General features: G+C 44.5%; 1 protein-coding gene across 9 annotated transcripts in view; it reads left to right on the top strand.

Moving 5' to 3' along the window:
* Positions 1-16,069, top strand: part of cbfa2t3 (CBFA2/RUNX1 partner transcriptional co-repressor 3) — a 44,352-nt gene continuing 28,283 nt past the window's right edge. For 2 of the 9 annotated variants that reach the window (XM_030414229.1, XM_030414225.1), the window contains exon 1: positions 4-945. In XM_030414229.1, coding sequence (XP_030270089.1) covers positions 738-945 — 208 coding nt within the window. In that variant the 5' untranslated portion in view covers positions 4-737. Of the gene's footprint in view, positions 946-8,673; positions 9,877-16,069 lie in introns of those variants that run through there. The other 7 variants (XM_030414220.1, XM_030414223.1, XM_030414227.1 and 4 more) reach the window with 6 other exon arrangements.

Raw genomic sequence — 16,069 nt, 5'->3', positions numbered from 1 at the left:
CAGGCAGGGCAGGAGGAGGGTTTAGATGAGAGCACAGCCCATAAGCCAGAGCCACGAGACAAGCTGACCTGCCGCTGACATACACACACACTCTCACACACACTCTGCTGGAAGGGAACGAAGAGAGATCAAGAGACCAAGATGAACGGAAAAGAAGACAGAAAGGAAGACGTACAGACAAGATGCGCCAAGTAGAGGAGACAGCGAAAGAAACCTCTACCTGAAGACCTCTAATCTGGAGTATTAACATAAGTACAGCTATCAGGTATCTTTCTAATGCAAGTTTTATGCAGATATGAAGCAAAGAAAAAATACCAGAGGGATCCAGGAATAATACAACAAAGATCAAAGTCTTGGATGAAGAGGTGAAAGGAAGAAGAAGAAGAAGAAGAAGAGGCAACTTGCGGCTGTTTCTTGTTTTTCTGTTCGGAGCTCTTGCTACAGCTGAGTCCTTGTCCTTGCACAGCAGTTCAGTGGGTCATACAATTATCTGCTGCAGCCTCGAAGGCAAACTGGCTGAATATCATGAAGAAAAATATGCAAAATTTCAAGGACATACAGAGAGAGTTTAGCAGGAGTGCCTTCTAGCGTCTTGGAGCTTAAAAGAGATTTCATACATTGATCGCATTGTATTTGTCTTGCTACACTGCTTGGCTTCAATTAACCTCGAAGCCCCTCACCTCACGAAGAAACTGGAGTGTTGAGGTCGCCGCAGTGGGGGATTCAAAGGACCGAGCATGTCTGCCGAGGTCCTCTTGGAGCGCCAGAAGAAGGCCAACCTGAGAGCCGGGACTTCCCCCACTCCAATGTTCACTCCACGTGTGCCCACGGTCACACTGATCAGCCACAGAGAGCTGAGGGATAAGCACTCTACTACCCACAGGCTCCAGCATGGAAGCCTTGATCCAAACCTGGCGATCAGCAGCCACTACAGATGTAGTGAAGGTAGGAGCTTGTCATCCTAGAGGACCTGTTTATATGAATTCTTCTGGCGGTGTGTTACTGTGATGAGTGATGGAGGGTCCCGCAGCTGTCAGGTTTGCTCATTAAGTTGGAGTGATTGACGGATAATCAGTTTGTGTTGACTTAGCGCTGCGTGCTATAAGGGCAATGTGAGGTTTCGTCATCTCGCTGGAAGACCTGTTACTTGATGACTGAAGCAGGGGTTTCAAGGTTAGAACATCAAACATTACCGTCTAAAATAACTTTTTACGGGTTTGTCCCCCAGTGCAGTGAGCCATTTTTGTTCCTTTGTATAAAACAAACTCACTTTAAAGATCCAATTGAATCATGAATCGGGAATAAATTGGCCTCAAAGTGCAATTTAACTTAACATCATCCTTATTGTAGTGTACTATGGTCTTCATATAAGCTGTCAAGCGCAAATCACTCACGTTAACAAGCCCAGTGGAGCACATTCGTCCTCTGGCCCTGGAAAGGAAAGGGAAAGAGTTTTTTCAGAGCATTTGGGTGGGTGGGGGGAGTCTTCCTCTGGGCTTCCCCATACAGCTGCAAGGAACAGAATGATTCTGGAGTTTCACTGCTCGGCTTCAATGGCTTCTTAATACACATGCAGGTCGTGAGGGGTGCAGCACAGTGAGAACCTGCAGACAGATGAGGGATACTTGAAAGACATCCAGGAAAAAATAGGGGGAGAGAAGAAAAAAAGAAAATGTAATTGATTCTTAAAGGCGCTGAAAACACTGAAGTAGTGCCTTTAGGTAAAAATGAAAAACCTTCTCTTAAATCAGCAAAGGGCTGAGGAGAGAGAGATGCATTAAGAATCAGACATTAAAGGCCCAATTTTATAGACTCTAAATATGTAGAAACTGTAAGCCAGAGCTGGGACTAATACCCAATGGAGTGAATTACCTGCAGCGCTTGCCGTCTCTTGGCAGTAATGAGCTTTGTGAACGTTGCAGCGATAAGGCCTCTATAATTAGGCTTAGTCATAAGCATCCCCCTGTAATTCTGTGATAAAAACCCAGTAGAACTCTGGTGTCGGTGCTCCAACCTATTCGTCACACACATGCACAAGAACACGCACACACACCGTGAGGAAATCAAAATGTGTCAGTGTGAACTGTAAACACAGCTCTTTGTCTCAAGTAGCTGACCTGATGTAACTGTATATGTGTGTGTGTGTGCGTGTGTGTGTGGCTGTATAGTCCAGCAATATGTTCACACTTTATGAAGAAGCAGTGTGTGTGTTCGTGCGCGTGCGCGTGCGTGTGCGCGCGAGGTGTTGTGAGCTGCAGCATAGGCTTCCTGTGAGGGAGCAGATGTCGCAGAGCTCAGGCACAGCTGCGACGGGCGATAACCGCGGTGGCAAGAATATGTCGGCACGCTGGCTCTTCTCCCTGGGTCTTATCAGCCGCACACAGCATACAGACAGACACACACGCGCGCGCACACACACACACACATGCACACACTCATATAGACACTCTACAATAAGGAACTGCCACCCAGCACTAGCACACCCTCACAGCAGGCCCAGATAGAGGGAGGAAGGCAATGAGAGAGATGGAGAGAGGAAGAAAAGGAGCAAGGACTAAATCAAGGGACTTTGAGGGAGAAGGTGCAGTGAATCCCTAACAAAGCCTTGGCTCACGTCTGCTGTATCATAGACTTCATAAATTTGCGCCAATCCTAATCCTCTACAGCTATGAATAGGCTAGTCTTTACAGTTTCCTCGTATATAAAGAGTTTTATATAAGTACATAAGTACATAACGCTGTCGCTTTCCCTATCTTGATGTCACTTTGTGATAACGGACGCAATTTCTCTATTTTTTTCACGCTCATTACAACCTCACAGAATTGTAAAATCATGTGCATCTGCGGTTGGCACATCAACAATACATAGTATTTTATGATTGAGATGTTTTTTTTCCCCCTCTGTTTTACAGAAGTGCTTTGTCTTGCAGTTATGCCTCATCACCATATCTCCGCATTTATTACAAGCCAACAGGGCTACCCAGAGGGTGACCGCAGTTTGGGGTTCAACTCTGGATATTTTTACAGACACCAGAGGGCATTCCCAGCCATTGCGGCGTCAAAACTAGCTGTTTTTCACGAGAAATCAAACCATCTCCATTGGTGATCATGGTGACAAGAACTGTTTCTTTAAGCCAACCCATGATCTTTTTCTAACCCTGTCCAATTAGTTTTTTTGTGGTTAAACCTAACACAGCGTTATGACAAGGGAGAAATATCAAATTCAACCTAAAGAAACGTAGACGGTGTAGTTGCAACATAATGTTCAGTTTCGCATTAAGCTTTTACATTCATACCGGGGACTGGGTTGATTGTAAGCCAAAACATGATCGTTTCCTAACCCTAACCAAGTGATTCCTGTTCCTAAATGTAACCTGAGCATAAGCAAAGCATTTTATCACAGAATAAAATTGAAAATTTAACTTAAAGAAAGAAATCTGCAACATAAAGAAGCTTAGTTTCAACATATCTGTGGTTTCCAGAGAAGTGCTGCCAACATTTATTCTGGCGACTGGGTTGAATGATTACATCACTGTATCTCTGGCACACATACAAATAAATGTGGCACAGATTAAAACATGTTGGAGAGGATAAATGTTGATGTTGATGCACCGAGAGGAAGAAAAACTGAGTAAAATAAGCAAGGAAAATAAGGTGAAGGGCGTGTGTGGGAGGAGGAGAGGTGGTGATGAGAGGTGTGTGTGAGTGTGTGTGTGTGAGGGAGGGAAGGAGGGAGAGGGAGAAAGAGAAGTTACCCTCTCTATTTCCTCAGCACCAGCTTTGTGGTTTCTATGAGGAACAGATGTTCACAACTTGATACAGTGCCTCATCCCCCTCTACTCACTATCTCCAGTGCCAGCACCACCAACTGTCTGCACACACACACACAAACACGCTCTCACACACACACACACACACACACACACACACACACACACACACACACGCACGAGCAGCCACACACACATATTGTCTCTTGGGAAAGACAGTCATATATAGCAGCGACTTTCTCATATGAGTGCACGGGGGTGTATTCACCTGCATACTGAGGACATTTTACTGTCTGTTTCCCCCTGTGCTCAGGCTGCGTATCCTGTTCTTGAGTCAACACTTGATATAATCAGGTGTCACTTCCTCCTTTGTCAGTTTGCACTTCTGTTGGTCAGCTGTGACCCTGAGCTCAGCGCTCTTACTCAGCCTGGCAGTCTGGCCAAAGAAAACAGATGCATGCACTTACGGTACCTGTTAGCAAGCAGAAGTTAATTGTCCAGAAATGAGTCATTCTAAAATCATCCTGCAGTCTGGTCAAAGTGTCCCACGCTCTTTGCTCCCTGTCTATCTGCAGATTCATTTTTGGCACATATAAACAAAGGAATTTAGGTGCAATTTCACTGCGATTTTACCCCATTTTCTTTGTTCTTCTTCATCTCTTAGGATATGAGATATGAGCCTGCGCTTGAAGCAATATTTTGCTTGGCACAGAAAACAAAGCCCGTGAGCATATGAAGTATTTAAGATGGGTACTTTGTTGTTTTCAAAAGGATAAAAACAAATTGCGTGAAAAAAAGAAATCAGAAAAATACATGGAACAGACAAACAGTCTGACATACTGGAATAGCTTCAGTAATGCATCGTGTAGTGCTCTTATTCGCTCTTGTTCTGTTGCAGAAACAACCCTGGAAGTCAAGTGCTTCAGAGGACATCATTTTTTTTCCAAAGTGCATGGATTGGATTTTGAATTCCCATCATGTCTGGATGATTCAAACCGCCGACACTTTGCTGCTCGATTGCAAACAAAATGTCAGGGGGTCTGTGGGCGCAATTTGTAAAAGCAGCATTCCGGCATACATGCTTGAGTGGGTGGGTCAATGGTCCGTTACACCACGACGTATTACAGAAAGACTCTGTCTCATCCTCTTTCATAACATTATGGAGCGGCTTGAGGACAAGCGCACATTTAAGATGTTAGCACACAAATTGAGAGAACAACATCCTCTTCTGAACCATCAGAGACGCAGTGTTTAAATTACAAAACCCGTATTGGAGGAGGGTGCATGTGTGCATGTGACTCAAAGGGACATTTCTCAACACAAATGTGATCATTTCTCTCAGTGTTTCAATCAGCATAACACAACTCAGTTACCTTATTTATTTATTTTATTTTCTTCCTTGATTGAGTAGGATGTATTCTCTCTTCTGTCATGATTGCAGGAACCTTGTGACTTCATTGGCACTAACATAAGAGTGTGGTCTGTTGAAGGTGCATGAAGGAGGAGAGGATAGAAGAAGAGAGAGGAGCGCAGGAACACAATGGGTCTAGCGTTCCTTTCAGTCGGCTCAGGGCCTTATCTCATTTCAACACACTAGCCTGTGACTGCCATAAGGATTTACAATGTGTGAATGGAGGGAATGCTGCAAACTTCTCTATTTCTTTCCTGCTTTTACCCTGACAGACACGCACGCACAGAGCTTGTCATTTCCATACCGGCACAATGACCTCACCTGGTACTTATATCTCAGTGGGTGCTCAACCATCCAGGAGAGGCTGTCGAGTCCACAGAAGGGCGGTGGGTGTTTGTGAGGCGATGGGAAGATAGAGGAGAGAAAGAACGAGGAGACAAAGGTGTTTTTAATGCTATCAAAGGGACTACCAGTCACAGTGTTACGGCACAGAGAGAGTTCATCGAGGCGAGGTTCCCACCGTATTTGTGTGTGCGTTTCATTGTGCAGTTTATCGGGGCGGCCACATGGAGCGTCAGAGCTAACCCAGTGACCGCTCAACAAAAGGCCAAATTAAGAGGAGTGAGAGGCTGTCGTACAGGGAGGCTGACAGGTTGAGTGACGCCGTTCGCGAGGAGAATAGCATCCTGTCAATCTTGGAGCTGTCACCTTGACAGGAATCCTTTCTTTAGATGCAACCCCCATCGCCAACCTTTCTGTCACTCAAGGCCACACACACACACGCACACACGCACCTCTTCCATTTTCAGTAGTCTGCACAGGACATAGTAACATACTAAGACACACACACACACACACACACACACACACACACACACACACGGCTGCATGTGTAAAGAGCTACCTAGGGCCATAACTCTGAAAGAGAAAAATACAGAGTGAGTTTAATAATCACTCCATCCGTTTCACTGACAACTGTACTTCCACCACGCTGCGCTACACGCGTTGCTGCTGACAGTGCCACCTTTTTTATGGCCTGTGCATCTGTTCATGTGCGTAATGTTGTGTTTTTTTATCTGTGTGTGTCAGCATATTGTGGCTTGAACAAAAAAACACCAGGTCAGGACCTCAGACTGAAGGTGAGCTGAACGTATTCCCTCTCTGTGCAGGAAAACTGTTGTGTTCCAATCAAAGAGGTTTCCACCCCCCCCTCGCACACTTGTTTCATCAATACTGCAGCGTTTTTCAGAAGTCCTCCTGGCTCGATGTGAAGGCAGCGTTTGTGTTCAATTGCTGGTGAGACTGGTGAGACTGGCGTTAGGGCAGAGCAGCTGTCTGTGTGTACTTTACAAGCTTCTGTTTGTTCTATAGACGCAGGAAGGGTCAGGAGGGTGTCAGCTTTGTCTTCTGTCCACCTCCATGGCTATGTGTGTGTAGTTATGTGTGTGCGTGTGTGTGTGTGTGTGTGTGTGTCCACCAGAGGGAGAGAGAGGGCAGGTGGGTGGGGCGAGCAGATCAGTGTGGACAGGTGGAGGATTCTCACTGTAGAGGTACCAGATGTACTTGGCTTTTTCTCTGCTTCTCTCTCTATCCATCAAATGTTTGTTTACTCAGTGGTAGTTCACATTAACATCATTGTGAAGGCACCAAAGGCAGCCAAATGTCTATGTATCTTCTGTAGTAGAGCTTTAATGATTGGGTCAATTACTAAATTAGTTGATTGACATAAAGATTCATCAGCAACAATTTTATCAATCAGAAGTTCCACAAAAGGTTGGTCCAGAAGCAAGAATTAGCTGCTTCTGTAACAGGTTCTGAATGAGAAATTTTGAGTTTTCAGTAACATTTTATAGACTATAAATGTAAAACATGAATGTCAGATTAAAGGGAATCTGAGGAAATTCTGTGTTTTGCTGGAAGCCAGTCATTAGTTTATGTTTGCAGACTTCATTTCTAAACTAATGTTAGCTACCGTTGCTCTCTGTTAGCGGCACTCGAGAACGTGCATATAGGCACATCGTCGCAGAAAACCCAATCTGAGTCCTTCATAAAGAAATCCACAGTCCAGCAGCATTACACAACTTAAACAAATCATCCACAGGCTTGTACAGGCAACCGAAAGAGACAGGGGTTAAATTTTTTATGTCACTTGGCACGGCCAATAATGTTTAATGTTCTTTTTTTTTCTCCACTCCTTATGTGTGTTATATAGGTTATAGGTTAAGTTAATCTCTCCCACAGAAAACACTGCTCCTCAAACGCCATGTCAGTAGTCCCGCCTTTACTTCCATGATTTTGTGACATCACACTACGTCACAAAGTCGTATATTTGCTCAATTTAATAATAACTACTAGTTAAGTGCATGCTGCTTTTACGTTGTTAGCAGTGCTGGCTCAGGTGTGTGTGAGCTGACCAATCAGAGGAGACTCGGTAGGGAGGGGCCTTAAAGAGACAGGAGAGTGGGAATACAGTGTTGCAACAGTATTTTAGCACTAAAGCATGTAAACCTATTCTAGCAGTAATCCGAAATAAAATTACAGTCAAAGGTTGCAGCAAAAATAAAATGCGAAAATGAAGTCAGATGACACTAAGGTACATTGACAGAAGACACATGTAGAGCGATAGAAAAAGGGAACTTTATTGATAGGTCTTTCATTCATATCTGGTTTATTAGCATTTAATTTCCAAAAAACAGAAAAAAATTACAAATTTTTACCCACTGTAGTACACATTCCACGAACAAAACTCTTATTAGCAGCCCCTTTATCAATAATTACATACTATTCTGTAGACTCAGATGGCAATCTTTACATTAATGTGTCCTTTGATGAGTTCAATGGAAATGGAACAGTATTTGAGCAGCAACACATATATCAGTCAACCCAGCTGGCAACAACACAAGAGAAAACTTTACAACATTATTTTACTGGCAGCAGCCTATTCCAGCTCTCACAGAGCTGTCCTTAAGCAAAGTAATTGAAGGCTGTAGTCTTGTGAACTCAGTGGTGCTCCCCCTGTGGTCCTCGTCGCCCTGATATGACGAAACAGCGCCCCCCACGGGCAGACAGCGGGACTGCAGCTCAGTTGGATTTCTCTCAGCTCCCTTTTCGCTTTTTGATCCGACCGTTTTGGTTTCGTGAAATAATTACACAGGACAAAACGTGTTCGGAAATTGAAGTTTGCTGCACATAATTTGTGTCACCTAGGCATTTTATTGTGAAATAAGACATTTTTATCATCCAAGTGTAACCCGTGATCACTTGGATCAAGTGCAGTATAGATCGTTGTGTTCAGCCTCCCCTGGCGTTTATCCTAATCATTTTGTTGCGATATATGAGAATCTGTAGGCTTCAACTTGGATCTTCTTCAATTTAGGAGGATTCCTGTACAATAGCTGCCAGCTCGAGAGAGAGCGAGGGGGTGGGGGGTGAGGGTGGCGAGGGGGGGAGTCTGTGTGTGAGAGAGAGAGAGAGAGAGAGAGAGAGAGGGAGAGAGAGAGAGAGGTTGGGAGCTCCAGATGGTGTTTAAACGCAGACAGAAGGCTACAGCGAGGACAGAGAGAGGAGGAGGAGGAGAGAGCCGCGGTTATTGCGCACAGTGTGGGCTCCACTCATCAGTGAAGACAAAACACCCAAGTCTGAAAAACCCGAAAACATTTTTGCTCATTGACGGGAACAGAGAGGTTAAAAAAAAAATATGCTCAGCTGACTGTGAGTCTCATCGGGAGAGAAGTGAAGGTTTCCCTGACACCATCTGACGGCAGGTCGGCGGAGGATCGGCGCGTCGGAGGAGGAGGAGGAGGAGGAGGAGAAGGACCACAGAGAGGAGCGTGGTTAGGAGGCTGTGGAGAAACTGTGCTTTTTATTTCAAAAAAAAGAAAAGGGAAATTGATCCGGCCGGACGTGTGCGGACTTGTTCCTGATTCCACGGACTGTGACTCAACTGTGAACTGAAGGTTTGAAAGTTGTCACAGGAGGAATAATAGACGCGCCCTGCAGACAACAGGATCCGTACATTGGTCGTTTTTTGATTTTTTTTTCCACGCGTGGATATGTGGACAGTCAACAACATAAAAAAAAAGAAAAAAAAGAACGGTGAATAGTTGTCTGTTTCTGCGGTTAAAACTGTATTTTTGCTCCTATCTCTCTCTCTCTCTTTTTTTTTTCTTTTTTTTTCTATCCGGGATGGTTAAAATGAGCCAGAGAGCGGATTTACGCGACCGGGACAAGTTGTGATTGTGTTCACACCAACACAGAACACAACACAAGACTGCCAAACCAAAGACATCAGTGTGCTTGAGGACCCCAAGAGCCCCTTCCGATATAAGCGAGAAGAGAAAATACCTCATCGTTTTTTTGTTTTTTTGTTTTTTTTGTTGAACCTGGAAAGTCAAGAGCCCTCTTTTTGAATTCCCAAAGGAAAGTTAATCATCTTCTTTTGTGTCCGACTGTGGCTCCTGCCTCTCTTCTCTCTCAAGACAAAAAAAACGAAAAAAAAGATACACACAAAAACAAGAAAAAAGCGAGGGAGGGGGACAACACCTGAGTAGTTCCCCCTGCACTATTAAGCAAAAAGGCTTTACTCCTGTTTTATCCAAATAATGAGGATTGAGACGATATAAAAAGTGTTTAAGACGCTACTCGGTGTGGATTATCACCGCCACAATTACCTCAGCCTGACCTCGACCTTCACAAAGTAAGTGCGACCTGCAGACTGGGCTGTTCTGAAGCCAGTAACGGGGGAAATGTTTCATTTGATATTAGAGGGAAGTGTTATTGAAATGCATTTTGTTTTACTTAAAAGGTCAATCTGGATTTATTTATTTGTATTTTTTTCAAATTTAATGACTTCAATTGCTGATTTTTTATTTTGTTTTAATCAAGTTTGAACTCACATTGTGGTCAACATGATGTTTGCAGCTGTGTTAGAGCGGTGTGTTAGCGAAGGTGAAGACAAACCAGGCTTCTGTTGCTCTAATTTCTTTCTTCCTTTTTTAAATGTATTTTTTCTATGGTGCCTCCTTTAATTTAACATATTAGATTGTGGTTTAGGATATAAAAAAAGGGGGGGGTTCACTGCAAGTGAAAAAAAAGCACATTATTATTTAATTGTTGCTTATGATAGACATGAAGATAGCAAACTCTGCCAAGTGAGGCACATTTATTTTGATCGATTACCTTTATTATGATGAGCTCAAATACCTCTTTTTTTGATTTACCTGTTTGGTGTTGCCTTAAAGTAGTAGGAAATGTGGCGATGAAGAGACTTGGAGGGTTTATGGGTTTCGCCCCATCAGTCTGTGGTGCACATCAAAGTGGTGCTAAGACAAAGTGATGACACAGAATCTCTGTGAACTTGGTATCCATCTGGACTGCTCCGAGGTGATGGGTGTGAAGGGATAAATGTAGACATTTACCCTGAAGTGAACTCCACCGTGCCACCGTGCAAAAAAACGAGATTTGAGGACAGATCTGTCATCGAAGGGATATCAACTTGTGGAGATGCTGAAGAAGGAGGCAGGGGAAGTGTTTAACAGGAATACTATGGCAACCAAAAGAGAATAAACACAACAGAAAAGTGAGCACAAAAGCTGAAACCATGGTGTATAATTTACAGCAACCCTTGTGACTTTTCATGGGGACACTCCCCGAGAAGAAACAAGTGCAGCCAAAGGTTTCTACCCCCACTTGAACAGCCTCAGCCGGCGCACTCTCCTGCCTGTGAGTGCAACAGTAAAACACTCAGGCCATTTTCTCTGCAGGACGCGGCCCTGTATAATTGGCCCTGGTAAATATCATCTGAATAATTGAACAGCTGATAATAGTCTCCAACAATGGATGGGAGGTTGCAGAGGTGAAACCGCAGTGCAGACACCCTGCCTCACCGCACATTATACTTCCATCACCACCACCGCCAGGCGAGCATCCCTGCCTCTCTCCCTCCAAACGCCGACCGCCCCGTCTCTCAGCTGGGCCCGGCCAGCCGCCTGCATAGGCAGGTGTCCCCACTTCATCATTAGGTAGCTCTCTTAAAAAGGCAGGCCATTCATTATGACCCCCGGCCTGCCGAGTGTTTATTCAATTCCCATCCACCACAGGTGCATGGATGGGATGTTGTCTGTTTTATACACAGAGGAAAAAAACATACCAAAGGACTTTAAAAGAAAGCCAGGCTACCTGTTTTCTTTTAAAGGAGCCAGCAAAGAGTAAGCTCCAACATTCACACACTTTACTTCCCTTTGCCCCACGATGGGGTTTTGTCTTGTTGTTGGTTTTTTTTTTTCGTTCTGTGATTCATTGCTGCTATTTCAGGCACGTCATGACTAATGTTTCACCATTAAGGTATCAAAGACACAATATTTTCTGTACTCCTGCATGTGCCAATGTTAACGAGAGGCGTTTGACAGGAAAAAAAAAAATGCAGGCAGGAGATGGTGAAAGTCATTAGTCTTCTGCGCCTGGTGCTGGTCTATGGATGCTGTGTTTACGTGTTTACTGTATGAGTGTGTGGGCTTGTTGAGTGTGCTCCTTGTGTGTGTGTGTGTGTGTGTGTGTGTGTGTGTGTGTGTGTGTGGTAATTATTGTAATCTAAATGCGGGCAGTGCAGGTGAAACTGGCTGTCTCCTAATTAATGAGCGGAGCAGATGGCCTCGGGTGGGCGGGAGCTGCGAGCGGCACAGCTAGGCCGGTCAGGTGGTCAGCACAACACAGACACCTGGGCCATCACAAACAAGACGAGGCGAAGCGGCCGACACAAGCCAAAGACATCAGGCCTGTGTGTGTTTGTACGGCTTCATGTGTATGTGTGAGCTTCAGCAAACAGATGTTTACAGTTTTATATCCGATATGATAAGAAAAGGAGCAGTAGCTACACACAAACTGTCAATGTTAGTTGTGAGCAGCACAAACATTGATATTAAAGAAAAGGTAGTTTGACTTCTTCCTCCCTCATGACCCTCAGACCACCCCAAAGTTGGGAGCCGCTGCTATATAGCATATTTTTTTACATCGCCACACAGCTCGTGTGTGGCCTATTTATTTTTAATGTTTGTGTGTGAGTCCTAAACAGAGCCTATGTGTATATATTAAGAAAATGAACCTAACCCCCCCCCCCATAACCCTCTATTCTTATACAAACAATAAAACAAATGACTCAAATCGAGGTGACTTGTGCACAGAGTTCACATTTGTCCCTTTTGACATCTGTAACTGTGCTTCAGCAAACAGTCTTAACTGTTGTATATGTTTCTTCGTTCCAAATGGTCTATTTATTTGTGTCATTCAAGAGTTGGTGTCTATTTCTTCTCTTGTAGGCAGTCACACAGCTTTGCCTCCAGGGTGAGACCATTAGGCTCCAACCGATCAGACAGTTTCAAAATGGGAGAGAAAAGTAGAGCCTCTGTCTGAGAACAGATAGCTACAGAGCGATGAAAACTGCAGTAGCTGAGGGAGCCATAATTGTTGGTAATACGGGTGGTTTTCGGTGCCCTGCATGTGTGTGAGTTCGTGATAGAAGACATAAATGGCAGACCACTGAATTAGGTTGGTTTTCAAAGAGGAGACAGTGAAGTGTCACAGAGAGTTATGAAGGTTCTCTGACATTTGGACAGTAGGACCTCTTTGGTGTTTTCTATGTTCAGGGGCGACAGATTGACATGAATGTTTTGCAGCACTGAGTACTTACTGTACAGTTAAAGTGAGTTTAAAGAGATCAGTGTGTAAATGTGTGTGTTTTTGTGAAATAATAGGGGAGCAAATGAGTGATGAAGTGACTTTCCCGGCGCTGCATCTCTATGGTTTCACTGCTGTTTATCCTAATACACAGTGGGAAAGACCAGTGTGGTTCTGGCCGCCTTCTGCCCCGTCCTCCGTCCTGTGTGTGTGTGTGTGTGTGTGTGTGTGTGTGTGTGTCTGCCCTGGTCTGTTCCACATGTGTTTGACATTACTGTGACAAGGCTGCCCAGCCTCTCTGGGGAGATTGGGAATGTCAGAGACTAGAGCGGAGAAGCGAACAGCTTCCCAACATCTGATGGAATGAGAAACACACTCGCTGAATGGCTGGCCCGCTGACGCCACAGCGTGGGAGCAGAGGCAGAGGGTGGAGGCCAAGTAAAACCCCAAATGTGTGTGTTAAATATCACTCTTTCTCTCTTTTTCTCCTTCGCTCCCCTACATGTGCACATGTCCACTCAGATTCACAAGAATAATATATAGTTACACGCACACCATTTATTTCCTGCTGCACTGTGTTGCGTTTGAATTATCAAATGTCTTCTTTACAGATTTCCATGCATGCAGAGCAGGTGAAATGCACCTTGTCTGTGACATTTATGGCTGAGCATTTGTTGAATTGACTTCATCTTACTGAAATTACTTCAACGTATACAGCAGCACTGACAAATAGCGCCCTCAATTACGCATTTCAAAAGGGAGGCACATTTCCAGCGCGCAGACAACCTCAGTCGTGAATGTAGTTGCAAACAAATGTCACAACATTGATGATTCACATGTACCGTGCGTAGGGCTGAATTGCTGACAGCTACACCCGAGAAAAGAACTCTTTCTCCTCCACCCTTCCTCGTCTTGTGCCTGTTTCACCTCCCGCTCTCCCTCCTCACCTTCTAGTTCCTCGCTTACCCATGGACCTCTGACCTTCTGCTGACCCACTTCTCTTCCCTGTCCCGCTCCGCCTGCAGCACCCTTTCACCGCCCGCCCCCCTCCGCTCCGTGTTTAGGAAGTGTGTTCAGATCAGAGTCAGACACAGGAAACAGCTGGGCTAATCTGCAGTAGCGCTGAGCTCTGTTTTAATCAAGCCGAACGGACAGGCCAACAGAGAAAATGGGAAGTTCATATCGCCGCCGCTACCTGATATGATGAATCCCTCCCTTTCCTTGTGCCCCCATGCCGAGGCCTTTATCACAGGCAGGGAGTAAACAAGCACAAAGGAACACAGACTGAACTTATTAAGGCCTCCACTCCAAAGCAGTCCTCTCTGGACGTCTGAGGAAGTGCTGCGGCGGAGGAGCAAGCATGCAGAGATTGGGAAGGAAGGCAGATCTCTCGCACTTGCTCTCTCTTTCTCTCTCTCTCTCTCTCTCTCTCTCTGTACAGTATTTGTGAAATTAAAAAAAGCCGTTATCTCCTGGAAACAGATCCTGTGCCACACAGATGGTTCCGTCTCTCTTCAAATGGGAGGCTGAGCCATTGAGTGCCGTTGTGTTACCAGTTAGTTTTACAGACCTTAATCTCGGCTCCAGCCTTCCTTCCTCTCCCTCTCTGCCTCTCTCTCTCTCTCTCTCTCTCTCTCTCTCTCTCTCTCTCTCTCTCTCTCTCTCTCTCTCCAAACACACACATGCAAACAAACTCAGATAAAAGTAGTGCTCGTGTAAAGCACTAATTTCACTAAGAAATGGAAATATTAGCTTCTGAGGGGTATTAATTCAGAGTGCAGAGAAGGGGTCAGAGATCCTACTAATGTGTCAAAGAGCAGTGGTCACTTTGAGGAGCGAGTTATCAGCTGGCATTTAAAGTCACCAGGAGCCTCAGCGGGGTGTGTTTGAAGGCTTCCACTCCATCTTTCAAGTGCTACCTCAGAGAAAGATCATCCTGTTAGTGATGTACTGATGAACTTTCGTAGTGGCCTAACCATGTTATTACAAAGCCTCATGATGCAGCCCAAAAAGACGTTTTCCATTAAGCTTACATTGTGAAAAAAGGGGTTGTAAAACTGTAGACAAATAATTTGGACCAGGAGCACCAAGTGTTTTTACTGCTAGCGCAGGAGCTTTGGACTCGGACGGGAATTAGGCTAGCTGTTTAGCATTCTAATCACACTTTGTAACAATACATAGACATCCTAACGCCAAAACTGTTTTTCAGTCACATTCTGTTCATTTTGGTAAACTTTTACATTTTTTCAACCAAAAATTCTTATGTATCCCACCTTTAATCACATGGTCCCTGACATTAGAAAATCTCAGCCTGATATATATATCTCAACAAATCTATTTCATGATATTAAAACAAAATGCAAAAGCTAATAAAGATCAAATAAACTGTAATGCAACACAATTTTAATCCATCAAATGTATCAGAAAAACAACATTTGCTAAAAAATGTAATCCTTTTGATCACTTATTTGCCATTTAATTAGAAGCAATGTCAACGTGGTAAACTTTGGAATTTATTAAAATGTTCCTTCACTGATCTTATGATTCACTTAAGAAAAGTTCCTTTAGCAAAGAGACACATTTTGCTGTCCACTTACTTTGACCCCAACATTAATCAGCAGCACACCTTGATTTGCCAATTAGCTCACTTAATCAGCATGTTACTGTCACTGCAGTCACTCTCTTTCTTTGCCCGCTTGCTCTGATTTTGTGATGGCGTCCCGTAGTCGGCTCGGGTCCCAGAGGAGTAGCTGGTATTTATTTCAGCGGCTTCCAGCGTGAGCTGGCTTTAGGCTAAATGGAGAAACTGTCAAAGCTTCTCTCTAACCTGTCACATGAATGCTCCCCCCCCCCCTTCTCCGCCACATTCTGTTTCCCAGTGATTTGTGTGTGTGTCGATGTGTGTGTATGTGTGGCACCTATGGGGTCCAGGATAATACAAAACACCCTATCCATGCCTGGCTAATGTCAGGAGCTATTGTTACTGTGCCTGTGGGCCAAATGAAGAGGCATTAGAGTGCTGGCAGGCTGGGGAGCGGTTCAGACTACAGACAGTTTTGTCAGTGCTGACAGCTCCACAGTGACAGAGCAGACATTTAACACTGAATGAAATGAAATACATGACATCAAGCAGGAGAATGCCTAATCTGCTGTTTGTTTTTCTATCTTAGCTGTAAGTGACAGCGAAGTGTCAGGTTTGTAGCGGTGCACGAAGCATA

Source organism: Sparus aurata, chromosome 4 (genome assembly GCF_900880675.1).
Source record: "Sparus aurata chromosome 4, fSpaAur1.1, whole genome shotgun sequence".
NCBI lineage: Eukaryota > Metazoa > Chordata > Actinopteri > Spariformes > Sparidae > Sparus > Sparus aurata.
This window is presented reverse-complemented; position numbering and strand designations above follow the sequence as displayed.